This window comes from Tripterygium wilfordii, chromosome 1 (genome assembly GCF_013401445.1).
Source record: "Tripterygium wilfordii isolate XIE 37 chromosome 1, ASM1340144v1, whole genome shotgun sequence".
Lineage (NCBI taxonomy): Eukaryota > Viridiplantae > Streptophyta > Magnoliopsida > Celastrales > Celastraceae > Tripterygium > Tripterygium wilfordii.
In genome coordinates this window covers 7,325,350-7,353,205 of record NC_052232.1, presented here as the reverse complement: position 1 = coordinate 7,353,205, position 27,856 = coordinate 7,325,350, and the positions used below count along the sequence as shown (strand labels likewise).

The 27,856-nt window shown below is 36.1% G+C and overlaps 4 protein-coding genes across 6 annotated transcripts; all 4 read right to left on the bottom strand.

Moving 5' to 3' along the window:
* Positions 1 to 600: 600 nt before the first annotated feature.
* Positions 601 to 3,303, bottom strand: LOC120013198 (protein NRT1/ PTR FAMILY 5.1). Its single transcript, XM_038864971.1, has 4 exons — positions 3,093 to 3,303; positions 2,792 to 3,009; positions 2,089 to 2,645; positions 601 to 1,597 (listed from the first exon to the last, which is right to left on the bottom strand). Exons 1-4 carry the CDS (start codon positions 3,193 to 3,195, stop codon positions 721 to 723), a joined length of 1,755 nt encoding a protein of 584 aa, XP_038720899.1. The 5' UTR covers positions 3,196 to 3,303; the 3' UTR covers positions 601 to 720.
* Positions 3,304 to 12,480: 9,177 nt separating this feature from the next.
* On the bottom strand, positions 12,481 to 15,591 carry LOC120001578. 3 transcript variants are annotated; one of them, XM_038849961.1, is made up of 4 exons: positions 15,134 to 15,591; positions 14,119 to 14,251; positions 13,513 to 13,582; positions 12,481 to 13,022 (listed from the first exon to the last, which is right to left on the bottom strand). In XM_038849961.1, exons 1-4 carry the CDS (start codon positions 15,438 to 15,440, stop codon positions 12,798 to 12,800), a joined length of 735 nt encoding a protein of 244 aa, XP_038705889.1. In that variant the 5' UTR covers positions 15,441 to 15,591; the 3' UTR covers positions 12,481 to 12,797. The 3 variants fall into 3 exon arrangements, with proteins under 3 accessions (XP_038705889.1, XP_038705903.1, XP_038705894.1); XM_038849975.1 differs by having other exon boundaries at positions 12,481 to 12,944; XM_038849966.1 differs by having other exon boundaries at positions 14,119 to 14,215.
* Positions 15,592 to 17,142: 1,551 nt separating this feature from the next.
* Positions 17,143 to 18,815, bottom strand: LOC120003671 (transcription factor SCREAM2-like). The gene is made up of 4 exons (XM_038852690.1): positions 18,646 to 18,815; positions 18,257 to 18,388; positions 17,985 to 18,155; positions 17,143 to 17,431 (listed from the first exon to the last, which is right to left on the bottom strand). The coding sequence occupies exons 1-4, from the start codon at positions 18,730 to 18,732 to the stop codon at positions 17,342 to 17,344; spliced, it is 480 nt and encodes a 159-aa protein (XP_038708618.1). The 5' UTR covers positions 18,733 to 18,815; the 3' UTR covers positions 17,143 to 17,341.
* A 2,163-nt stretch (positions 18,816 to 20,978) lies between these two features.
* LOC120005592 (amino acid transporter AVT6C-like) lies at positions 20,979 to 26,206 on the bottom strand. Its single transcript, XM_038855357.1, has 5 exons — positions 25,794 to 26,206; positions 25,019 to 25,171; positions 24,612 to 24,815; positions 21,454 to 21,919; positions 20,979 to 21,352 (listed from the first exon to the last, which is right to left on the bottom strand). The coding sequence occupies exons 1-5, from the start codon at positions 26,146 to 26,148 to the stop codon at positions 21,226 to 21,228; spliced, it is 1,305 nt and encodes a 434-aa protein (XP_038711285.1). The 5' UTR covers positions 26,149 to 26,206; the 3' UTR covers positions 20,979 to 21,225.
* Between the last annotated feature and the right edge of the window lie 1,650 nt (positions 26,207 to 27,856).

The window sequence follows — 27,856 nt, the reverse complement described above, 5'->3', positions numbered from 1 at the left end:
TACTCAACTGTTTGAAATGTATGTTGAGATGGGTGATTCTTGATTAAAAAAAAAATAGCTCGACTATGGAATCTAACAAATGTTCATATGAAATGGTGACAGCATATTTGCAGAATGGTGATAGCATGTTAATATTCTATTTGATAGCTATACATGGCCCATTAGTGTAGGCCCATGGATGTGGATGTTTATGTAGGTCCATTACTGTAGGCCCATTATCTAATAGTCATATTTGGTCTAACAACACCAAACCAGTCCCAAATCAGGAGGGGTTGGTCCAATCCTAGCAAGAGGGCCTTCATCCAAGCAAGAGAGGTTAATGGCATGGCTGACTGACCCACATCCATGGCCCAACAGATAGACTGGGAGTGGAAAATTGGGTCCAACCCAACTGGCATTTAAGTTAACCAAGCTAAATAGGCCTACAAAGTTATCTTGGGCTTATGATGGCGCAAGGAAAATGAAGGAAGCATTGCCTTGGGTCTTTGACCCAATTACAAAAGTGGATTGAAGCAAACAAGGGTCCATTATTGCGGCCCTGGCCCACTTAATTTTGCAATAGGGAAATTACTTTCTAGAACAAAAAGGCACAATCTATTGCAGTCAAATAATATTAATTCATTAAAGGTCACAATAATTCACAAATACCTTAAAAAGCACATCATATATGCTTCTAACACATATATTCCACCTAAATCTACCATCTCACATACAAAGCTTTCAAACTTGTAATCCTAAAGAAGGTGTGCCGATGGCTTTGCCCTCTATTTGATCAGAATCATCCTTCACTTCCATGATCTCCCTCTTGTATATGTACTTGCTTGATGCCCATAAAAAGGCTCCTAAATTGAGAAGAGATATGATCAAAAGGAACCCATAATAGTAGTCCAAGTGACAGTCATTCAAGTTGTCTCCAATCCAACTCTTGCTTCCATTTCTGCCTGTAATCTTATCTACCACTGTCACTAACATGCTGTTCAAGAAGTTCCCAACACCAATCCCACTAGTGAAGAATGTTGTCCCAAGGCTTTGCATGTCCTCTGGTGACTGATCATAGAAGAACTCCAGCAAACCAATGGCATTGAACACATCTGCAACACCCAACAGAACATATTGAGGCAATAGCCAAAATATGCTCATTGGTACTACTTCTTTGAACCCAAAAATGTGGTGTACTTTTATGACATGCATTCGGCGGACTTCTACCGCATAGGCAATGGCAATAGCAGATACTTGGATTAAAAACCCAATTCCAAGCCTTTGAAGCAGTGTGATTCCTCTTCGGTTTCCTGTTCTTTTACGCATGAATGGCACAAAGTATTGATCGTACATCGGTACAGAGAGAAGCATTGAGAGCGTGACAAAGCTCCCAAGTGAAGCTGCTGGGATTTCGAAAGAAGGGCCAAGCTTTCTGTCCAATGTGGTGCCTTGTTTGACAAATAGAGTGTTGATTTGTGCCCATATGGTGCTAGGTATCAAGGTCACTAACCATATCATAACCATGCCAAAAATAAGTTTGGTTCCTTCCACTTGAGTCACTGTACAAAGTGAGTTTGAGTGTCCTGCACTATCTTTTATTGCTGCCTTGTCCAAGAACCTGAGAAAAACAAGTTAAGAATCCCCTCACTTAGTCAATTGTCATTAGAGACTTTTATCAAGCAGCTTATACACAATAAAACAAGACACTAAATTGACTGCCTAGTGATTGTGCGTCACTAACTGAACCAGTCAGTCATTCACAATTGTTCTATCGGGAACAACTTGACACAGGAGATTGTGACCATTCATTAAAGTTGACAAAAAAAGGAGTACCCTTGAACTAGTGCACATGGAAAGAATTTCTTAAAACCATTGGCTCCAGCATCTCCAATAACGCCCACCCTTGGGTTTTTGTGTAGTAGCTTTCCTTATTATGAACCCAATTTTGGCGGTCCCAAATGCATTGAAGTACTATTGGAATCCCATTTTGAAAGTCTATAAGAACTTGCCCTTTAGAACATTCCATGTCTTTTTGGCACAAAACTGAGAGAGAGCTTTTTTTGTGCAAAACGCAATATATAGACACAATTAGCACAAAATGAACCTCACCTGAACATTGGAGTGTGGAGGACCTGCCTTTTGCCACTGCTAATGTAATATTGTGGCTCATACTCATGAAGTTCTGAAGGGTTATCAGGGAGCTGATGCTTTCTATTCATGAATGCAGCAGTTGGTACTCTAATTAAGTCCCTTGCAGGGCTTCTTGCCTTGCTCACTTTGTGCCTGTAAATAGGTGTCCCTATATAGAATATTATAAGAGACAAAAGCAGACCAACAGTAGGGATTCCATATCCTAATCCCCAACCCAAGTTTTCTTGGATGTACACGAGGCCAAGTGTGGCAACTAATGCTCCTAAGAAAGTACTGAACATCCACCAGTTGAAGAATGAGACTTTTAACTGTTTTTCTTGAGGGTTATAATCATCAAATTGGTCAGCACCAAATGTTGAGATGTTGGGCTTTGTCCCACCTGAACCTATTGCTATTATGTAGAGAGATGAGTAGAAGAATGCAATCTGTGAAGTAGAGGCCTTGTTACATATTCCATTTGTGCACTTGGGCTTCAATGACTTGAATGACACTGCCATTGTCAACATTATCATTCCCTGTCAAGATTGAAAAACACCCCAGCATTATACACCTTTAATTCCTCTTGTATTGTTCCTTTTAACAAGTTGGGTTTCACAATTACAATCCAAACTGTCATTTTATCATACATCATATATGCACTAAGAAAAGCACTTATAATTACCATGGAATAAATTAGAGATGAAACAGTGAAAGTCCAAAATCGACCCAAGTAAGTATCTGCTATGTAGGCACCAAGAATTGGTGTAATCCACACTGATCCTGACCAGTTATTGACATTCCTGACAGCAGAAACATTGTCTTCATGAAGTTGTGTTGTCAAGTAATTTACCAAGTTTGAACTTACTGCATAGAAAGCCATCCTCTCTAATGCTTCATACCCTGTAAAACATAAAACACTTTCGTGGTTACTATGAAATCAATGATCATAGGAGGAGATCGATGTATAACAAAATAATTATTACCAACAAGAAAGGAACAAGCTTTCCATTTGCCAGTTCTGGAGGCAAGAACAGGACGGCCGCGGAGATCCACGGTCCCATCTTGTGTGTAATCTTTGGTTTCCATGGAAGAAGAAGACTATCTAGTTTGTGGTAGGAGGTGGTGAGTAATATATGAGTGGTAGTGGTAGTGGTAGTTGAAGTGGGTTTCTCTTCCAAGTTTGCCTCAATAGCAGTTTATATATATAGGCACGGACGTCAATCCAATACCACATACAAAATCAGAAAAGAAATGTATTTTTATCACATAAATAAGTGATGTGATTTAATTACTTATAAATGTAATTAAGTACCACTTAACAACTAATGGACAGAATTGAGAAAGTGAGAAGGATATCCACTTGGACAAGTGGCAAAACCCCCCACCATCTAGAAGGCCAAGGCTTCAATATTTATCCTCTTTTCCCTACCCTGTTACTAGAGCACCTGCATAAGTTTCCCTTAATGGATTCCCTAGGATGCAGATAATAGGTCACTTTCCCTTATTTTACAGATTTCATATCCATCCACATTGCATCATATTGCCTATCATATTCTCTACTGCATTAAAATAATATTTCTTTATCTTTCCTTTGTTTATTCAATTAATATAAATTAATTCTATTTAAAATAATAAATTAATTCCATTTAAAACAATAGATTAATTATATTTAATATTAATCAATTATTATTATTTAAAATAATAAATTAATGTTATTAAAAATTGGAGAAGTTTAACTATTTTTTTACATGATTTCATGATCTGGAGAAGAAGTTATCGAAGAGAGAGTATGAGAGAAAAAAGTGAGGAGAGAAAGAGGAGTGAGGAGAGAGAGAGAGAGGAGATAGAAAGAAAGGAGTGAGGGCAGAGGAGAGAGAAAAAACTGAGGAGTGAGAGTGTGAGAGGAGTGAGGAGAGAAAAAAGTGAATGGAGAGAGAAAGAGAGGAGTGAGGAGAGAGAAAGAGTTAGGAGAGAGCTAAAAAGAGAGGGGAGAGGGAGAGAGGATTGAGGAGAGAGAGAAAGAGAGGAGTGAGGAGAGAGAAAAATAAGGAGAGAGGAGAGAGAGTAAAGTAATAAAAAATATTATCATGTTTACGGAAGTGAATAGTGATTATCTAGATGTAAGGAATCAGTGATTATGTTCTGTAAAATAGGGAATCTCCACGTAATTTGATGCATAACTCTATTTTGATAAATTCTCTATAAGACCATCCACATCAGCTCTTCTTAAAAGATTCTCTAAAATACAGAAAAATGAGTCATTTTACAATTTTACAAAATCACAATTCAACAGCTCTCCACATCAACTCCTCGAAACCATCCTCTATAACTTAAAATATTCATTATTTTTAATTACTTTTATAATCTTTTCTTGTTTAGTTTTTACAGTTTATATAATAGCCGAACAAGTATATTTTGGACAAACATCAATTTTTTTAGTAAAATGATAATGTCAAAAATATATTTTTGGATAACATCAAATATTATATTATAAATCAATCACCATTTCTTTAAAACCCTTTTTCATAACATTTGCTACATCTTTCAAGGCTCATTGCTGGCTGAAGAGTAACGTCCAAACTAATCAAAAGCCAAGGCACGTTCTCCATTGCTTCATGTCGAAGACACAAAGAAGCGAGTAGAAGAAATCAAAACGGTGACCTTCCGTCAACGATTCATGCCCTTCAGCCATAGCAGACAACGGCCCTTCGGTACGGATTTTTATGATTAAAATTATTGTAGCTCTGGAAGTGGATTTTTATGATTAAAATATTATTTGACTTTGCTACTGTAAAGTAAGATATAGATCCTATTTACAGGAGCTGCTCTAATCATTCCCTATTTTACAGATAGATCCATGTTTAGATAATTTAAAGTAGATATTTTTACTATTTATCCAAAAACAAATAGTAAAAAAAGGGTAGATAACGTCAAGTCATCATGTTCCTATGCACTAATTAATTGTTTGAATATAAGAATATTTTTTATGTGGTTAGAGACATCCCAAAATTGAAATTGTACTGCTTAATTGCAGTTTTTCGTGGTGGGAATCTCTATTCTTAAAATGTTAAAGACTTTCACCGCAAACACTACAAATTAATATTGTCCACTTTAAATTGAGTCTGTACGACTTTGTTCTTACGGGCCGTCGCATATGGTTCTAAGCCCCAAAAAAAGCATTGTTGTAGACTAGAGATTTGACCCTCTCACATAACAATATTGTCAACTCTAGAGTTATGGTTCACTATGGATACATTGGATTATCCTCACGGCTTTCTTGGCTCTTTGGGCAAACTTTGGTTTTATGAGAGGGACTTAATTTTTGCTTATAAACCACTCGAGTGAGTTATGTCAATCATATGCGAAATTTTTAGTAACAAGCCAGAGAGATATCATGGACAACAACATATAAGACACGACAACCAACCACAACACAACACACTAAACTAAAGGATCAAAAATTAAGCAATCAGAAGAGCAACTCAAACCCTGAGGCAATGGCGAAGCCCCCTTATAGGGAGAGGGCCAGCTGATCCTCTCAAAAAAAATTTCAATAACCCTAATTATATAGTAATTTAAATAAAAGATCCCTCTGAATTTTTCAATTTTATATTAGACTTCCTTATTGTAAAAAATCATGCTCATAAACAAGAATTTATGTGTGAATTATTACTTATCATCTTTTTTATATTTTTATTTTAAGTGTTATAATTAATAGATAACTCAAAAAAATTCCATGAACGATGCCCCCGGACCCCCACTTAGCTTTCCCCATCTTGACATAAAATCTTTCGTCCACCACTACAGCCCCTCATATTAAATCATGACTTCTCCCCTGCTTTCAGGAGGAAAAGGTTGTAACAGAATCCCTGGACCACAACAACCACCAAGCTAGCCATCATCTCTTAACCAAGCAACAAACATATCTTTCCTACAAGCACCTTGTGTGGCTGTTAAGAGTCCCATGCACATCGTTTAGATGTGGAATTCTCATCCAATTTATAAGTGATGTCTAACTTTCAAACACTTGAGGATCCTTTTAGGGACAAAACTTGCATGGGTCTTTGACCCAATATGGAACAATACCTCAAGTGTTGTTGGGCCCAACTTTTCTCCTCTACCCATTCTTCAAATTATCACAGATCAAAGCCTTTGCTCGATCCTCAGGACCTCCACCCAATGACGTTTGGGTCACCTATGTGCCTTTCGAATATGGACCACCCACAAGGTGAGGGGTATCATATGATGAACCATAATCCGTCTAGTTCACTTGTTGGGCCTCGCATAACCGAGCCCACAAGTGCCAGAGAGTGTTAAGAATTCCACATCATTTAGATGTGGGATTCTCATCCAATTTATAACACTTTAGGATCTTTTTATGGACAAAACACACATGTACCTTTGACCCAATGTGAAACAATGATTCAAGTATTGTTAAGTCCACCCTTTCTCTTCTATCCATTCTTCAAATTATAAGAGTGGCAATAGCATTTGCCACTGAATTAGACTCCCTCTATCTAAAATTTACAAAGGAACGCCACTCATAAAATGACCAAAATGCCCTTCGCAAGTCACCGGCAATGTAAATGGTGCCACGGATGAATGATGATGCTATATAAATAATATGCTAAACGGACGATGACCAAGAATTGTGGAGGTCAACAATGTAATAATATAATATTGAAAGGGAATGAAGTGAAGTCTCGGAATTTGGTCATCTTTAACAATCAAGAAGGTTTGACCGTGAACTTGGGATTTTGTTTTGATTTGGTGGATATTGGGACCCACGTAAGCCTATCAAATTTCCTAAGTGGAGAGAATTGCTCAAAAGGTTAATGAAAATTCTCTCGAATAACAAGTTGCTGTAATTACATTGGGGCTTAAACAAGTTGCATTAGTTGTTGGCATTCTCTTGTGTGGCAATGATGGTGTTCGCCTCGTAAGGTATATGCTAATCATACCCTCATTAGAGTTCAATCTTCCCTAGAGGCATGAGTTTATACATGTATTTTTCATGACTTGCATGAGATAATGTAATTTGTGGAATAGTACGTGAGGCGGTCGGTAGGTTTATCCACCGCGCATCTGAAAGGTAATGACTGCCGATCCTGGGTTGGAGAAAATAGTGAACTTATCTTGATTTTACGGCACCATTCATGTCCTTCTAATTTTTGCTATATTAATTGTACGAAAATCTTATAAATTCTGATCCAAAACAATGACTGTCAAAGTACAAATAATGCAAATTGATGAGACTCTCTCCCTCTCTCTCTCGATATATATGGTCAATACTCAATAATGTTTTGGGGCAACAAAGAAGGACCACATATTTATTTTGGTGGCAGGCACACCTTTGGATTTAAATGTGAGATGCTTATCTTTTTCGAATCTAACAACAATTGCTATGGAATCTTAAGGACTCAATGAAATAGTACAACCATACAACCATGCATGCATGTTTTGTGAAACCCACCTCTCTCTCTCTCTCACTCTGTGTTGCATGAGTGTTAGGGCATGTGGAATCATCAGCAACAACAGGAAGATAGGCCCCCTCTAGATCGATCTATGTATAGGGATAGGGATAGGGATAGGGATAGGGTGAGGTATGTCTAAGGTAGGCACAACACATTCATGAGGATGTGCCATTATCATTGTACCCACAAAGAAAGAGACTCCATTTGTTTTGATTAATATGGTTTCATTTCATATATAATTGAAAGGTTGATATATATGTACCATGCATTGATTTTTTTGCTTTCAATATTCAAAGTTGGCCTGTCCAATAAGGATGGATCTTGAATTTCCAAGAGCCAATCACTGATCTAGTATCTGCTCCAAGATCATTGGATTGTCTTGTACTAATGCTTGGATATTGATGTCCTACAAGCATTAATTTTGTCACAAGCTGGCTACCATATATTATTGTCCTAGCTACTTACTCAATGCCGCCCTTTTTTCCCACTAGTAATTGGCCGCCCTTAGTCCGCTACTCACTATATTTTGATTCTTCTCCATGGTATAATGGGGAATATTCGTTAATTTTTTTTTATAGGTAAGATTTGGAGGAGAGAAGATCTGAACCCATGACCTAATTAGTCACAGTGATGAGATTCCTTGACCAACTCTACCAGGGCAAATGAAATTCTTGAATACTCATTCACTCGAGTCCACTCTTGCATTTCAAAACAACAAAACGTTCTAGTTTTCGTAATTTTTTGTAACCACGGGTTCCGAGAAAAAAAATTCAAATACTAAAAAGAACTACTCTAAAAATGTAGCACTCGTTCTGAATACACGAGCAGGATCAAGTCTCTGCAGTGCCAAATTTGATGATATTGGGCGAGCTACTGAGTAGCAATGGGGCTATGTCTTTTCTCCCACATCGTCTAGAAAGATATGTGAAGTGTCGTATATAATAGGTCAAACTTCCTAACTATTAACAAGAGTTTTTCCTGAGCTCAAACTAGTATGGGTTGGTGTTGGAACTACGAAGACAAAGTTGTGCGGGTTAATATGAGCTTACCCAAAATGGACAAAGTGTTACTAGCGTGGAGGGACGAGCTAGTACAAATGGTATCGGAGCTAAGGCTCCAAAGTTTAAGGTGTGGACATCCACGAGTGTTGTGGGTGTGTGAGAATTTCTAACCCAAAGCAGACAAAGTGTTACTAGTGTAGAGAGGGTCATTTTGAAAACAAAAATGATAAAGATCGCAACAGTTGGTATCCCAGCTGCTGAGTTGTATGTATAGAATCCAAGTGTATTCATGGGCTCTACATGCCTCATGTGATGCACATAAAATTATGTGCGTACAAGTTAGCAGTTGGGATCTGTAACATTATTATTAAAAAAATGTTCCCTTTTGCATTTATATATAGAAGGGTGACAAATACAATTGGGACGTAGTTTCAATTATTCGAACCTGTAGACATAGAGCGAATTCAAAGAAGCAAGGAAATTAGAGCATCCACGTCAATTTCTCTTAACAGATTCTCTAAAATACAATAAAATGAGTCATTTTACAATTTTACAGTATCACAATTCAACAACACTCCACATCAGCTCTTCTAAATCGTCCTCTATAATTTAAAATATTCATTTCTCCAATCACTTTTAATATTTTTTTGTTAAATTATTATCGACTATTTTAGACAAAGAAATATATTTTTGAGAACATCATGTTTAAATAAAATAATAATATAAATAAATATCAGAAAATATTTAAATATATATTTATACAATATATTTATATACTTTTTATTATCTTTTTATGTAATTTTAATGTAATTTGATTTAATAAAAACATAGTTTTTGTTGTTATTTTAGTTATAAAAAATATTTGGCTATTACAAGATAAAATCTATGTAAATTATCATTAGTTTTTGAGCACAAACTAGATAAAAGAAAAGTAAAGAAAAAAAAATAGTATGTCCAACAAATTCGTGAGTGATTGAGTGGTACAAATAAAGAGATGGATGAGCTTTTTCAACTTAACTTGTGGGGCGAATATAATATTTTATTAATAAAAATAGACATTGAAGTGTACATATGTGTGGGTCAGTATACTATTTTATTAATAACAAAAGTGTAGCGGGAGCGACCGTGGTCTTTTTTCTTTTTTTTTTTTAATCTTTTTTGGAAACATGTCCTCTAAAATATTAGACAGTATGGGTTTACAAGAGCTGATGGAGTTGCTCTTATTGCATGGAAATATGTTTTATGCTTATTATTATTATTATTATTATGAAAGGAGATTTGATATCTGATCATAGTTCTAGCAGCAAGGAGTAGTTACCACTCAAACACTTCCTTATAATTTAATTGATGAATCTCTCTGACAGGGCACTTTAGTGTGTAAAGTGACATCATAAAGTAGTGTCCTATTACAAAAAAAAATCCACAAAGTGAGATGGTAATTATGTGACGTGAGTGTTTTGGACTGTGGAGAGGAGAGGGAGAAGGGAACTAGTTAAAGTTTTTTTTTGACTCTTTCTTGGGCTGGGGACGCTGGACTATGGGTTATACGTAAAAAAATCCAAAAAAATTGTGGTGTCCTAGGCCGGTCGGTGCCCAAAGCCCTATCTTTGACTACTTTGTGCAAGAGCCAACTCTACTTTTTGGGTAAAATTGTATGGACTCGGTAGGTTTTGAGCTCCATTCTTGTTGGGAGCAAATAGCATTGTGGTAAATAGGGGTGAATATCGGGTCGGGTCTCGGGTTATCGGACCGGGTCTGACCCGACCCGATAATTTTTAAGATCAGTAGACCCGGTCCGTTAACCATGTGAAAAATATTCCGGGTTATCGGGTTCGGGCCACCTCGGGTTCGGACCGGGTTAACCCGGTGGCCCGGTAGAAAAAAGACATTAAAACAAACAGCTGACTGTTCAAGGGCTTCTTTGTGCTCTTTTTTTTTTTTTTTGATAAAACTTCTTTGTGCTTTAAAGGCCCATTCCATGTGCCTCTCTTTTTATAAACAATGTGGGATACTAAAAAGTGAACTAACAAGTTGCTTAAAAATATATATATATTATATTTCTATAAAAATAAATTGTTTGTCTTCACCAATACAAGCCTTCTTTTCTCCTTGAAACACCACCTTTTAACTAGACCAGGTGAAAGAGTGAGGAGACTGAGACGAGCTAAGTTTAGGGGTGTTTCAGTGTTTTTGTGTTGGTTAAAAAGTGAACTAAGTTTCAGTGTTTGTGTGTTTTGGTTAAGATTCTTAAGGAGCACTAGTTGAGCTCTAATTGAGCTTCAAAAATCTTTTTGATGCATCATGCCATTGGACTGTACAATGCTTTTGTTTCACCTATCCCATTGGACTGTACAATTCTTGCTGGCAGAAAGATTTGTTTGAGAAATTCCATCACAAGTGAGAATCGCAATGAGAAACACATGCAAAATCAAATTGTTAGACATGTCAGTATCCCACATCGTAAAAGTTGAGAGAGAAGCATGGGCAAAATGGCTATAAAACCACAAAGAAACACAAACTTTGACACAAAGTCAAAAACATTTAATTTAAAAATTATTGTGGGCCGGGTTATCGGGTGACCCGATAGCCCGAAAATGACATAAATATTAACCCGGAACCCGGTCCTGCTATTAATTTTTCGGGCCGGGTTTGGTCCGGACCGATAAATAATGTTTTGGGTCAGCCCGATAAGCTCCGGGTCGGTCCGGGTCTCCGGGTCGGACCGGGTTTGCAGACCCGCTGAACACCCCTAGTGGTAAAGCATTAGGCTTTGTCCCAAACTACTAGTATCATGTGGGAAATTTTTGTATTTATGTGTGAGTAGGTATGACGGTTCGTGTTTATGCTCATATTAATTGTCCAAAAAAACAAATTTATATGGTGTCATTCTCATTATCAAAAATTTATATAAAGTATTCATTACGAACCAAAAAAAAAGCTTTATTTGAGTGTGACGTGTAATAAAAGCATGACATTGTGAGCTATTATTAATTATGATGTAATCTGGTATAATGGTGTGGTGTATATATGTATAATCTTGTGTCTATAGTTGGTGCGCAGGGTTTAAAGTAATGATGTAAAATAAGCATCATTTTTTAATGGTGTGGATGAGTGAGATGACAATTGAGATCTACTACTTTGGGTGTCACATTTTTCAAATCAATGGTGTAAACATAGACCCTTATTTTACACTCTTACTTTAAACCCTTATATGAAAATTCATATATATTAAATATATCTTATGCCCAATTAGTTAATTTTTTTTTGAGAAACAATTAGTTAATTATTTTAGTTGAATATATCACTGTTAATTTATTTAATTACTAATATTGCATTAAAACAAAGATACTCTGCCTTTGATTAATAAATACAAATAAAGAGAAAGTGATATAACTCACCAAAAGTGGAGCCCATTTACTGAGCAGTCACGGCAAGTTGGGAGTTATGATCAAACCACACAATCTTACGAGACTGATGATCGTGGATACCTCTCAAGTCCTAAATTAACTGAATATACATACATACATATATATATATATATATATTCAGTCAATTAATTATTGTAGAAATATCAGCCTCTGCACAATACTGATTGACAGAGACCTAAACGTTTGCATCAAAAATCAAGGTTCGCATCACCCCTGAGCTCAACCTATTGGAGTTGACTGGGAATGAAGAATGAATCATTTCAATTGAGAGATTGATTTTAAAGGTTGGAGCCACAATGACATGGAACAGTTATGGGCCTTTTGTAGAGCAAAGAGTTGGTGCCTCTGTCCAATAATAAGACAGGTGCATAACTGTTCTGGAAATAAAGTTATTCTTGGCAAAGTTGATCCAACTGAAGCCAATACTGCTTGCTAAGCAAATGCCAAACTCCACTCAACACAGCTAAATTATGTAGAGAGAGAATAAACATTAAGAATTGCACGTAACTCAGTGCAGTGTTTGATACGCCAATCAACATTATATATCCAAAACATGGACAAAGGCAATGCTCTCCACAAGTGGATCAAATTCTTGTCAAAAACGGTAGGCGATACATCTTTCTTGCACAGAACAGACAACAGTGTAAGAGATTATCAAGCAGCTAACAGCAACAAAATTGGGTGAGAACCATACCAAAGCAAGTCATGGTAAACTAGTCTAACTGTACATGGAATGCCAGATGGTTATCATTCCTCATCCTACACGTTTCTCAATCGCATGTACTTTATGTCAAGTCATCATCTAATTTAACCTCCTCCTCTAGCAGTTCAAATGCATCAATTTCCGCAAAATACTCTCTTTGTTGCTCAATAAAATCCTCAGGCAAGGCATGGTTGGAATTATCTTGCTTGGACAGTATCCCACGCGGCTTCTGCAATAAGATCATAGGCAGATTCAGTTGTTTGGTTGCTGAAGTTTTAGAGCAAGAACCTAATCCGACTAATGCCACCTGCTCATATGGGGAAGAAAGCTTCAAACAGACGAACTACATTTATGAATGAGTTATAGGCCCCATATACTAATAAAGATAATCCTGGTATTTACAATTGTAGCATTCCCTCCAAGAACAAATGCTGGCCCTCCCAAACCGACAGAGAATTCCACCCGCAGGAGCAAAACACATTCTATACAATTAGTGAAATCCAATATATTCTGGATGTATATTACATGATAGTTGTTTAACTGGAAGACAAGCAATAGTAGAAGGAGCCATACATGATCTTTCAATTTATTGAAATCTATTCTATTCGATATCAATACTGGTCAATAACGATAAACTCAAAAAAGACAGATGAAACATGTGGGCAATACTTTTCAAGGTGGACAATTTGAAAGACTAGTATTGCACAAAATCAATCACCAAGCCAGGATGTATTGGTATTATATTAAGTATTAACAGAAGACCAAAGAATTTGATAACACAAAATTTTCAAACAAACCTTTCTAAAAGGCGGTGGCACTGTACATGACTTGGAGGCACGGGTATTTCTGACTTTATTCATTTTATCCCTGCCATGAGGACATGACGGCAAATAAGCAGAATCAGAAAAGATGGTAGAAGGACGAGAATATATAAGGATGGATATTAAGATCACAGATGTTAAGGCCAGCCATACAAACAGACGATACACTAACAAACAGATACATGATAATTGCTGATCATGGTCTTTAACAGATACATCATATTTAACAGATGTTCAGTTCACAGTTCACACCAACAAGCAGACAATGGCATTGACATCCCATATTTAAAGGATGTCATTTGTTGGATATGATAATCAAATTTTGAACAACGCAATATTCTAGTAGAAAGACATGATAATATAATACTTGCAATAGACCCGTGTCAAACAGATACATGATAATTGATGCAGTAATTCATCATAGTAAGAGTATGAAAAATTATCTATTTTCTTCCATTTTTCCATGAAACTGATTTTCTTATTCCATCGTTTCTCTTCTAATGCGGCACAGCTTAACTTAGGTTCAGTGACCAACTAACAATATACTAATTACTAAAATCAAATGATCACACTAATAGGTACCTCTTATATTCTGTCTTTGCACCAGGAGAAAAAATCGGTTTGGCAATTTCCTTCCCTCTACTTCTTGTTGTATGTGCCGACTTTCTTCGAGTGTATACTGTACAAGGCTCAGAATCGTCATGCTTACCAGTACCTAGAGTCAGACAGACATCAAAGTGATAAAGCACACTCATAAAAGGTAAATAACTCCCTTACACAAGGCACCCACAATGGCCTGAGTTGAGGACATGCAAGATGTACACAGCTCTTATCCCACATAATATGTGGAAAGGCTGTATCCAGGAATTGAACTTGTGACTTTCTAACAATAAAGCACACTCATAAGGGAGAGGGGGGGAACCATTGGCAATTTTTGGAATGCTTTAAAATTGGTGAGTAAAAATTCATAACAAAACTCCAATAACGTCTGATGTAACATCATTTCCTGAATTCGGATTGTATCTCACATACTAAGAACCATTAGACATTGACCAGAGTAGTGAGTGAATAAAATCTGAAGAAGACACAGAGAGTTGGAAGAGAACATACATTTTGAATCTCACAATCACAACTAAGAACAGAGAATAATCTTGTATAAAACAAAACAGAATCATGCATGAACTGGCCCAAAATAACCCAATTTGGCCGCTCCAGTAAATCTCACGGTCACGGACAATATATTTATCATTTATCAAGTATTCCTACCCCAACGCTAAAGAGCAGTAAATATGCACCGTTATCACTACTCACGAAGAAGATAGAGCCTAATATCGACCAAATTAAACCAAAGAAACAAGTCCGGCACACTGTTGCCGACCCACAACCAAAAATGGTGCGTAAATAGAAATTCAGAGTCTGTAGTTCCTTGCTCTAAGTCATATGAAACAAAATCAACCCGAAATTACCAAAAATTAAAACCAATCAAGAAATTACGACTCTAAAATTTTCAAATCTAGAAGCCGTACATCCCAGTGAGTCCAATTCAAACCACAAGGCCACCCAAATTCTGTAAGTGAAGAAAAAAAAGAACCATTACCAGAAGCAGACGTCGATTTGAGCGGCCGAATTGGTACGGGTGTATGAGGCGGCGGCAGTGAGGATGTGGGCTCGCTAGGGTTTGAGGAGCCATTAATGCGATTACTGTTGTCGTCTCTTTTGTTGCTGGTGTCGTTTTTTATGTCTTTCAGCAGCTTCTTGAAGACAGAAGAAACAGGAACAGAGGGATGGGGTTTCGTGGGCTTGACAAAAGGAGAAGAAGAAGAAGACACAGAAGAGTTGTTGGCGGAGGCGATGGTGTTGGTTCGATCAGATAATGGCTTTCTTCTTTTACTCACAGTCTCCATTGTCTCCCTTCTCTAACCTTTCTTGCTCTCCTCGCATACATTTATCACTTGATTTCAATTTGTGTGAAGAGGAAGCTATTTTAGTGATTTGGCGGGAAATTCTGGTTCGAGAAAAGAAAGAGAGAGCTTGGTGGATTTTCAGATTTCTGGAATTTGTTACGTTTATTCTCGAAACGTAAAGCAAGAACGAGGACTTTTGAGCTCTGATATTTTGAATTGGACTGGGCCATGAGTTAAGACTCATGGGCTCTGATGGGATAATCGATAGTTGTTGGAATGAGGCCCAGTATGGGGTTTAGGGTTTAATAGTACAAAGAAAATGACAGAACCCACGTACTACTACTTGGTAGTCCAAGAGAGCTCAAAACTACATGGCATGGCCATGTCATTATCATAGTTGGAAAATTTTCAAAACTCCAATTTTAAAATTTCTCTTCTATATTTACTCTCATCTTTTCATGATCTCTCTTCTCTCTATTCTTTCTTCCCATCACTGTCGAAGCTCAAGGTCGACCGTCTGGCCATCGATCAGGACTGTCGATCCACTGAAATGAAGGCAAGGAGCACCATGACTCATTTCCAGCCTTCGTTTATTGACAATGGCCACCTATTTCATCGGAATCTCGCCTTAAAGCCGCGGTGCAGAGAAACTCTTGGAGCCCGATCCGACCATCTTAGGTCACTCCTCCGCGAACCACCACCACCATTGGACTTGTCTTGACTAGCTTTACAAGTTTCAACCTTGGATGGTCGGAATAGTTATTCCATTGATTTCGTATGTCATTCCATTGATTTTTTTAGTTTCATATGCATGTATTGATATGGAAGTTCAAGTGAATGTTTACTGAGTTGTGAAGCTCAACAATGGTGAACTTTTCACTATTTTTGTGCTCTTTATACCTTTGTGACAATTTTGTGCACGATATCGTTTATGAGGATGAGATTTCTTTGAAGAAAGTGGATACAAAGAACAATCAAGCTGATATGATGATGAAGGTCATACTAACGGCCAAGTGCATTGTTTGAACTTGATTAATGTTCTACATATGTGAGCAGCTTTGAGGTACTAGTGGTGGATGTGGTTCGAGACGGTTGATGCTAGAGCTTTTAGGGAAGCTTAGTGTTAGGTGGATAATGTTGTATATGACCCTAACTTTAAGATGAACTTTTAGGGAAGTTTTTTTAGGAGAATTTTTAGGGGGCCTTTCTAAGGGAAATTTTTTGTCATTGTTTGCAACTATAAATATTCTCATTGTGAAAACCCTAGTAGCGTGAGAACGAATTCTTGTATTAAGAGAGAGTGCTTCATCAATTAGATTTATCATCGCCGCTAATAAATGTAGATAATATTAATCGAACCACGTAAAATCATTCCTTGTGTCAGTGGTGTGATTCATCTTGATTTTCGATTGCTCTATTTTTTGCATTAGTTATTTCATGATCGTAATTCGTAAACATGTGGGATGTTTCCGCACAACATATTTCATTGATTCCAAAAGTAAAAGGAATTGTTCATTCATTATGCACAACATTGTTTAATTAGGTCAAAAATTGAATGCTATGGTTACCAAGTAATTAGGGTGTCATTATGTTTTTGTTGTCAATTAATATCACATCTTTTTATTAATCTTTTTTTTCTTCAAGAAAATTACCAAATATCAATTCAAAAAAGACAACCTTGATCCTACAATGGTAACTAACCTAGCTACAAACAGTAACTAGGAAATCATCCACAATAACCTAGTACATATTAATTTCATGCATTCAAGTGATCCATTAATTCTTGACAATCCACTTAATATGTAGCCTAAACATGGATGACTGGTTCCTTGAGTTAATCCAACCATCTACAAACAGATGAGAATAAAATATACATGACATTGGATTTAATAAATTACTGATCAATTCATGCTTTTACTCCATCTCTTAATAGCCTGCACCACTGCCTGTCTTACAACTTGAGCATCAACAATTTCACCATCGTCTTCATTCTGCAAACAATTAATAAAAAACTTATACAAAATTAAACGTTAATCTTGCATTATATGTGTAATTGAAGTTCATATATATGTTAAGCATTAATCTTGCATTATATGTGTAATTGAAGTTCATATATATGTAGATGAATTCTCTTACGAGGTCGTAAAATGAGGTATTGACTTTTAGGATTCAAAACTTTTTTAAAAAAAATTTGAAAAAAATATATTTGTATTTTGATCGGTCTTACGAACCAACGATATATTTTTTGATAGAAACAAAAATCAAATTCAACATGAAAAGTGCATGATAATTTAGAAATAAAACAAAAAACATTTCTTATACTTTTCTGGTTGCATTTAATTTTTTTTTCAAAGAAAAGAAATATATCGTTGGGTTCATAAAATCAATCAAAATACAAATATATTTTTTCCAAATTTTTAAAAATTATTATAAACCCTAAAAGTGAATCCTAAAAATTAGGATATCATATTAAGGCTTCATTTTTGGATTTCATAAGAGAATTCATACATATATAGAACGATAGAGAGAAATTCATTATCTTACTTCTCCTCCAATGGCTTCTAATTGAAAACTGTCCGTACAAGAAACCCTAGCTTGGAGCACATTTAGAGAGAGTTCTTCAAAAGCTTCCAATATAGAGACGAGCAATCCAGGACAACTCTTATCAGAATATACATTAATCAGATAACCTTTTTCTAGGGTTTCTACGGAAACCTACAACAAAAGAAAATTAACAAGATTAAGATGAAACATTAACAATTAATAATTAGGAAAATTATCTGTAGATATAGAGGTTGGAGGCATATATACAATACCATAGGCAGTGGATTTTGGTCATGACTGGAAGTTTGCGCTGAGGCCTCTATATCTTGATTCAATTTTTCTACTTTTCTTTTCAGATCTTCAATGTACTTTGATGCATCAATAACGATTGACGTTTTGTTATGCTGCAAAAAAACATGGACAAACACTTGTAAATTGTCTAATTAACCCATTTGAATTTTCATATATATACACACACACACACATATATATATGAAAAAGAGGGACCGGACGTATAGAAGTTAATTAAGGCGTATGCATACATACATACCTTATAGATGGAAGGATATATTAGATATAAAGGTGAATTAAAAGAGATCATTTGAATGGGGAAGATAATATATAGAAGCCAATAGAAGGAAAGGAATGAAAGGAATATTACAGCATGAGAATTAGTAATGGAACGAAGAAGTTGCAGCTTCTGATGCAGTGCTGCTGCTGCTGCTTTCTTGTGCTCCCTAGAAACCATTGTTACACTTTACTACGCCTCTCTTTCTCTTTATAAATTCCTCAGCTTTTGCTCTCTTTCAGAGGATGTTTTAAAAGAGAGAGAGGGATGTATATATATATATATATATATATATATATATATATTGAGCTCTCCAATCTAAAGGATCCTCCCCACCCCCCCCCCCCCCCGGCCCCCATGACTACTGCATCACTTTCTCTTAAAATACTCATATACATTATCTTTGAATTTGGGCCCCAATTGGTTCGTTGTATTGTGATGGTAATAGGATATATTCCTAATAATAAGAATAACCAAATTGCGAGAATTGAGTTACTTGGTAATCTTATTAAGTTATTTGTTTCATAAAATGTAATTGTAACATAATATGAATACAATTACCATTACAATACAAGGGTAATCAATCGGGTCCTTACCAAAAAAGGGACCCGTGAAGAAACATTTGATAAAGAAGAATTAGGGTTTTATGTGTTTCATGTTGTAGAACCTTTAATTAATCAATAATAGGAGGCATTTTTTTTTTTTAAATTTTGTTGAATAGGAGGCGTGAGTTGCAAACAAATTAAGGGGATCAGAGAATGGAAGAAGGGGAATCATATATCACGGGGGTTTGTGATATGTGGAATGCCTCCAAACACTCCTCACGGGGGTTACTTTCAACTTTCAATTTTAGTAGATAACACCTCTTCCTTCGCTTTCATCCCTCTCACGTGCATTCTTCTACCATTTAATTTCTTCTCACTATAATTTCAATTTCCATATAATTCTTTTACTTCTCTTAAATATGTATCAATGTCAAGACTTAAGAGTGTGTCTGTGTGTGTGCGCCATTGTATACATACATACATAAATACTTACATGTATATATATATATATATATATATATATATAATCAAGAGGCTTAATTTACAAATCATTTCCCTTTTATATATATGTAAAATCATTAAGATGGTATTTCTATATTTCATACCTTAATAGAGAGTATCACTAGATGCATGTCATTGTATATAGAGAGAGTTGATATATATATATATATATATTAGATTTGGAGTTGGGCTATGTTTGGTTGCATGCAGCAGCATTGTCAGAGACAAATAAGGTACGTACCCACTTATTCACATGTGTGCCCATTAATCATTACAAGAAAACAATACTCTCCATGTACATACTCCTGCTCCATCCTTAATCTTTGTCTCTTCCCTTCCCCTCCCCCATCTTTTCTTACTCCTCCTCCTACACTTCTTCACTATATAATAGTAGTCTCTTTAGTTGCAATAATAAATTAAGTTGTATAGTGAATGAGAATATCTTCTTTCTCTCTGTTTTTTTTTTTTAAATAAGGAGATAGGTAGCTCACTAGCTCTGATCTGTATTGAATATCTGTGACTATGATGCATGTGACCAAAGTACAAACAAAATTAAAATAAAACCAAATAAGGAGCACATACCTTAGGGCCAACCATGCAATGACACTACTACTCAATGCAGAAATCTTGCTCGTGACATTTTATACACATTCTTCTTAATTTCCAACCCTATATGGCTATATATATATATATATATTACAAAAAAAGTCACGTGAGTTGCAATTGGGGGAATTGAAGTGCATTCACATGCAAATGTGAAGAATGGAAACAAAACTTATAAATCGATAAAGTTGAAGAATGATAAGGGCCCTCACACTACAAGGATAACATACTTAAAACAATAAAGACAACAAGTTTGGTTTGACATATAGTAATGATTTATATATGTTTTTGTGTGTAAGAGAAGTGAGTGAGATCTATACTTAAATTACGTAAAAGCCAGACAAATGAGTGTAATCCAAGCCGGGACACTAAGCAAATTAGGGCTGGAAAAATTTATCGATAAAACTGAATCGAACGGTTAACCAACAGATTGATCGGTTTATTTTATATCAAAAAATTGAAAAAATCAAACGAAAACCAAAAAAAAACTGTCAATAACTTGTTGATTGGTCGATTAAATTTATGTAAAAAAATCGACTGAAATCGACCATTTTCACCCTTAAAACAAGCTCATGAGTGAGTCTCTGTGTCAAGGACAAAATCAGGCTTGTCCCATGAAATGAGCTTTATTTCTTACAAAAAAACCCATTTTGAGCTTATGGGCCTGCACTAATCAGATGATGGAACTCAAACTAAAACCCAAGTCTTATGTATATATGCTGCTTATTAAGAAATCAATGGGCCTGCTTTCATAAAAAAAAACCTGATTGATTTTAAACTTGTGGGTACCAAATACACACGACTTTTTCTTCTTTTCTTTTTTAAAATGGGGAGGGAGAATCGAATCCTGGTCATCAAGGTGATACACACTATCCTTACTACTCCAACTAATGGTTCGGGTGTAATACACACAAACTTGCTCTTATGCTATAATAAGAGTACAGATAACTAATCCCAACACTGCACAAAAATGATACACATATGGACTACAAACGAGTAGAATCATAGAAAAACCTGAAAAATATTATGACTTGCTTGTGAATAGGCTATATATATTGGTGAAAATGGCAATTATGCTTGTTACTACAGCCAGAATTATCATTACTGCTCCGGTAATTCTGTCGTTCGCTGTCGATATGCGATGAACATCCCTGTCATTAACATTGAGACAGTTTCATATTTTAGAAGCTCAAAACATGTTACATTTTCATATTTGTGTGTATCTGGAAAGAAACAGATGTCAGATGTGTACCTCAGAACTATAGCGCCCGGAAAGATGAAGGCGAGGCAGACTGCAGAAGTTGATCCCATGAACTGGAAGAAGTACCAAATATCTGGGATTTCGATTGCTGCTATGTAAGACAAGACTAGAAGGATGAGTGTGAGGGACAAGAATCTCTTATTATCCCTTGCCAAGAGAGGTTTCTTAGGGAAAATGAGTTCATCTATATTTGCTCTTAAAGAGAAGTTCAACAGAGGGAACACCAATACAAGGTGAAGTGCATAGCTCAACCTAACCATGTCATTGAGGAATGCACCACTTGTTGTATCAGAACTTCTGTCGAAATTCACGAGTATATCGGACAGGATCGACTCCCCAAACAAAAGGTACCCGAAAACACCGATGGAGAAGTAGATGGCAGCGCAAAGTATGACTGAAATTCTGACTGCTGTAGTCATATCAGAAGTCTTGCTGAGCTCGAAACCAATTGGATGAACTGCATACATATTGAGAGGGCAATGGCATGTGTGAGAAAATTTGTACAATCCATCTCAGCATGCAATTATATTGTTTTCGCGGAATCTGAGCTTTACCATTTGTAGTAACCGGTTTTCGTCCGACCCAAAAATATAAAAATGTAAAATAAAAAAATATAAAAACCAAAAAACAAAACAAAACACAAAAAAAAAAAAAAACAAAAAGTATAAGGGGGTGTGAGAGACAAAAGAGAGTGGAGTGAAAAAGAGAAAAAAAAAAGGTATAAGGTGGCGTGAGAGACAAAAGAGAGTGGAGAGAAAAGAGAAGAAAAAAGAAGAAAAAATAAACAAAAGGGGAAGAAGAGGAGAGGAGAAAAATATAAAAAAAAGAATAAAGAAAGGGAGAAGGAGAGAGGAGCCGCACAACAAGAAAATGGAGAAGAAAATGACAAAAAACAAAAAACAAAACAAAACAAAAAAAAACAAAAAGTATAAGGTGGCGTGAGAGACAAAAGAGAGTGGGGAGAAAAAGAGAAGGAAAAAGGAAGAAAAAAAAAAACAAAAAGGGAAGAAGAGGGAGGCGCCGCACAAGAAGAAAAAGGGGGAGAAGGGAAGAAACCGGGAAAAGGCAGAGTAGCTGGAGGTCGAGAGAAACAGCAAGGGGAAGAAAAGGATTTTGTCTCTTCTAGCTTGGGATTGAAAAGGTGATAATTCACATAAACTTTCATCTTTAGTTCTGATTTTCGTTTTGTGTGTGCTTCAATTTCTGCAAATTTATGGGCATTTATTTACTAAACTCATGTGTTGCTCCCTGCCTCCATGCTTAAGCCGGATTCGTTTCTTTGACTCATACCAGTGTTAATTGTGTCATACCGGACCCTGTTTCAATACCCTTGGTTCGATTTCATGATTGTGGTTTTGCAAAGCTTTAGGATATGTTCCTCCTGGTTCTATTCCGATGTGTATGATCTATAATATGTTTTGGATTTGAAGGATGTTTGTTTGTTCTTTGCTGTTGATGTCCGGTTCAAACATATTGTTTACTGTGGTAATATTTTTTTTTAAAATACTTGATTTAGTTCGTCCAATATACGAAGGTTGATGCCTATAGGTGGGTTATGGGTGCTTGTAGGGATTGAATAAAAATCTGGTCTGTGCAAACATTTGCTTGTTCATATGCTCAATATGTATATCTATATGCAACTGGTGTATATATGTTTGTATATGGATATGGGTTTATCATGTACATGTTTATATGGTGTGTATGTATATATATATGAGTTCGTTTGAGTCCATATGTTTATATATGTATATGTGTGGTGCGTGTATATATATATATATATATATATATATATATGTGGTATCTGTGTGTGTATATATATATATATATGGCGTGTCTGTGTGCATATGTATATGTTATATGTATATGTTATATGTATATATATGGATCTGTTTGTGTATGTTTATATGTGTATGTGAATTTTTAAATGTGGATTTAACTTGATATTACATTTGAGCACAATTTTGACCCATTTTTATGTTTACTTGTTGGGGTTTGGGTCGAATGAACCATTTGGGCTGGAGAGCATACTTAGAGGATTTGGACCGGATTTGAGCAATGGGCCCCATGGGCAATATTCCAATTGTTGTATAATATTTGTATTTCTCATTTTATATTTGTCTTGTGTACATAATTGTAAAGAGTAAGCCTTGTAATAGGATAAAAAATAGTGGATGTAAAAATAGAAATGCATACATAAATTTGTTAGGGTGTTAGAAGCATATAGATATTAGGAGATGATTTTGTGAATGATGATTGCATTAGAATGCATGCTTAGGACTTTGATTTCTCACATTATGCCATGTCTTAGATGCATGTTAGGATTGTTTGAATGCCATGAAAATAAATGCAACGCGTTAGTCATTGGATTAATCCAAGCCGTCTAACATTAATAAAACACATCAAGATTAAATTATGGAATCCTTATGTTTTGATTAAATACCAAAGAGCCTTCAAGATATTGGGGTTCCATTGGCATTCATTGAAAACATTTGGATTTCGTGGATCCGGAAAGCAAATGTGTTTTTAGGGATTAGGAGAATTTATTTACGGACTCAACGGTGGGTTTAAAGATATTTGACCCATTCAATGAGCCATAAATAGATTCTTTCTTTTCTCATGAAGAACATAATTGTAAGTAAGACTTAAATTGAATATTCCTTGATTGTGGGCCCTTTTGGTACATCAACCAAGTCCTCAAGAGTCCCTTCTTCCCAAATATCCAAACTCACTCCAAGTGCTAGCTTATCCAATCTTTGGCCAAGCCGGGAATGGCCCCAATGATCCCGTGCAACCCCTTTTTTTTCAAATATCCAAACCCACTCCAAGTGGTGTTTTCTCCAATCCTTGGCCAAGCCGGGAATGGCCCCAATGATCCCGTGCACCTTGTTCTCCAAACCACTCCAAGTGGATTTTTCATTTACATTCCAATAAGACCCATCAAAAATGAGATTTTCAAAAACAAATTAGAGCCAAATAGGAAAACATCTAAAGGTAACCGATTTCGGGAGTTGTGGGGTGCCTAACACCTTCCCCATGCTCAATAGACCCCCTTGCCCATTTTTCTCGTAGAACAGAACGGATGTCCAATTGCATCCTAAAAATCAATTGGTGGCGACTTCATTGTTTTTTTTTCAAGCCGGTTGCTTCACCATTGAAATGAAATGTAAAAGCTGTTACAATGACTGGGACAGCAGTGAAAAGATCAAAGAAGGAGGCACTGCCGTTCAATTGTGGTAGCAGTCGCGGAGTCTTTGTTTTCCCTTCAAAGAGCGCGGAGATTGCCATCACTGAACATATACCCACAAACACCACGGCAAGGAGAACTGATATGGCTGAACTGAACCTTAATGATTCTAGGGGAAAAAAAAAATCCAGTATGACTTCACTTAGCAAACAAGAAGTGACTGAACGAAACTCCCACAATCACAATTAGTCCTCCAACATATCTTTTGAACAATAGCAGAATTTACAATCGATTAAAGCTGGTTTCGAAGTGAAAGTTAGAACAATATCTAATACAGCAAGAAATGTGTATCAGGATCAGAAATCTACTGACCCACTCGCCGGAACAAGACTAATGGGAGCATAATGAAGATAACAATGAAAAGGAGCGCAACAGGTCGCGTATTCCACCAGTGAGCGCCAAACCATTCTTGCAAAACACCAAAATGTTGAGATCCTTCAGGTTGATTTCCTGAGAGAACATCTCCTGATGGAGAAAAAAAATATGGTCAAGAAACATCAGGGATCAGATTATATTACGAAAACCCTTTATCTTGCTCTTTTAAGTTAGCAGGGGAAACAGAGTGTCTCTGCACTCTCAATAGTCAATTCCTCAAATACTTAAAAGACAATATTAACTCCATGAGTAAATCTAAAAGTGCAAATTTTGCAGCAATAAGTACACACAGGAGATGTTCTGAAACCAGAAAAAGAATAAGAAAACAAAATAGTTGTGGATCATACCAGAACAAACAACACAAGTAGAGATCACAAATGAAATCCTAGCATCAAACAAAGTAAGATTTGGTTGGGATGGTCTTTCCTGTCGCCATGGGTTTCGGTCAGGTCCTTTCTGTCGCCAACATGGAGTGAGTTGGATTGGATGCTCGATTTTAGAGTTGACCAAACTATTCGATAGATATGTTGAGCTCGTTTACCAACAAAGAAAAAAAGAAATCCTAACATCAATCACTACCCACTATCAACCAATCAAGCAAGATAATTTCCAGGAGTTCAAATTAGCATGATTTAATGTTCCAAAGAAATATTTCTAACCACACCCACAACAAAAGCACAGAATTTTTAGTTCAAAAATGGATTTAACTTACCAATAATGATCAAATAAATGATCAAACACCCAAAATTGGTGATCATCACACAAATCTGCACAAGCAGTGACCCAGCCTTCCCATATGATTCCCTCATGACACCAGCATAAGTCCTTGATTCCCCAGAATGTGTAAACCTCATGAGAAACTCCACAGAAATCTCAGCTAACCAACCAATACCCACAATCAACACAAAAGCTGGTATCACACCAAGCACCTTGATTGTTGCAGGTATTGACATAATTCCTGCTCCAATTATGCTTGTTGAAACGTTGAATACAGCACCAGATACCGATGCTCGCTTCACTGGAGAATCCGGCAGGAGCGGAGAATTTAGTCCCGCGGTCGGCGACATGGATTCCGGCTAGAGGGTATTTTTGTTAATGTTGTTGTCTTTTTGTACATTATTAGAGATTTTAATGTGTATTTATACAAAAACTAGAGTTTAACAGTGCATGATTAAATTGTGGAAGGACCAAAATGCCATGTTGTTGGGAGGAGCCTGTTTTATGTGCGGTGACCCGATTTGATAATCTAATCCAAGAAGATTGTTGCAGATCTTGTAAATGGATTTTTGGGAAGTTTACTTTCTGAAACGGAGGTGAAGACCAATAAATCCAATTGCTTGACTTTTGATTAACCAAACCTCGTAAATCTCTGCCTCTTGTTTTTCGATTGTTTGATTTTCGTTTGTTCCTTGTTATTGATTTCGTTCCCAACACATGTTCGTAAGACGAAATGGTTATGTATAATTTCAGGGGTTTTGGCCTTTTAGGGTGGAAGTAAAAGTTGAAAAATGAAATTAGGAAGAGAAGCCATCATGAAATTAAATATCAGTGATTATGGTCAAAATTGACGGGCCCCATGAAAGCTCTTCTTCTTTTGAAAAGCTTATCAATGCTGAGATGAGATGAACATAATGATGATGTCCGCTTGTTTATTTAAATTAAGAATGACCCTCAAAAAGTTATCCTCAAAAGACCCATTTAATATGAAGGGTGCGTTTGGTAAGAGGGTAAGAATTTGAGGGTATAATTTGTTATCCATGTAAATGTTACAAGGGTAATAATAATTACGGAGAATAAGTATTACCCTTGTTTGGTAAAGAAGGGTAAAATTTACCCAAGTATTCCTTACTCTTGTTTGTTACGACTATACATTACTGGTGTAATACCATTACCCTTGTTTGTTATTATTGTAATGAACCAAACTAGGAAAAAGTGAGATTATGTTTTTTATTGTTACGACTATCATGTACCAAAATTTTAAAAATATAGATACATATGCATATATATACACACACAGCCAGACATATATATATATAATAACAATTGTTAACAATTTCAACAAAATAATCTGATAACATTCAAATCCATGACAAAGACGTAACACAAGAGTAGGGGGTCATCATTTGGCCCGCGGGCCTAGGTTCAAGCTCGGCCCTGCCAAACCCCTTGGGCGGACATGGGCTCCATTTTTTGGGTCAGCCCAAACTGAAGCCAGACACCTCAGGCCAATTTTGGCTCAGCCCGAGCCCGACCCAAGCTCGACATTATTTATTTATATATATATATATAATATTTATATATTTATATTTATATTTATATATATATATATATATATATATATATAGACGGTGCATATGTATATATTTATATGTGTGTGTATATTTATATGTGTGTATATATATATATACATATATATATATATGTGTGTGTATATATACACAGATAGTGCATATGTATATATATATATATATATGTATCTATATATATACACAGACAGTGCATATGTGTGTGTATGTATATGTGTGTATATACACACAGACAGTGCATATGTGAGTGTGTGTGTATATATATATGTGAGTGTGTGTCTATATATATGTGTGTGTGTATATATGTGTGTGTCTGTGTGTATATATATACTAGATTGGTGCCCGCGCGTTGCTGCGGGTTTTGTATTTGGTTGGTTATGGAGTTGTAGGTTTGTAGTTGTGTTGTTGTGGTCGTGTGTAATGTATTGTTTGAATCGTATTTAAGGTATTTATTTGTTCCCTAATAATG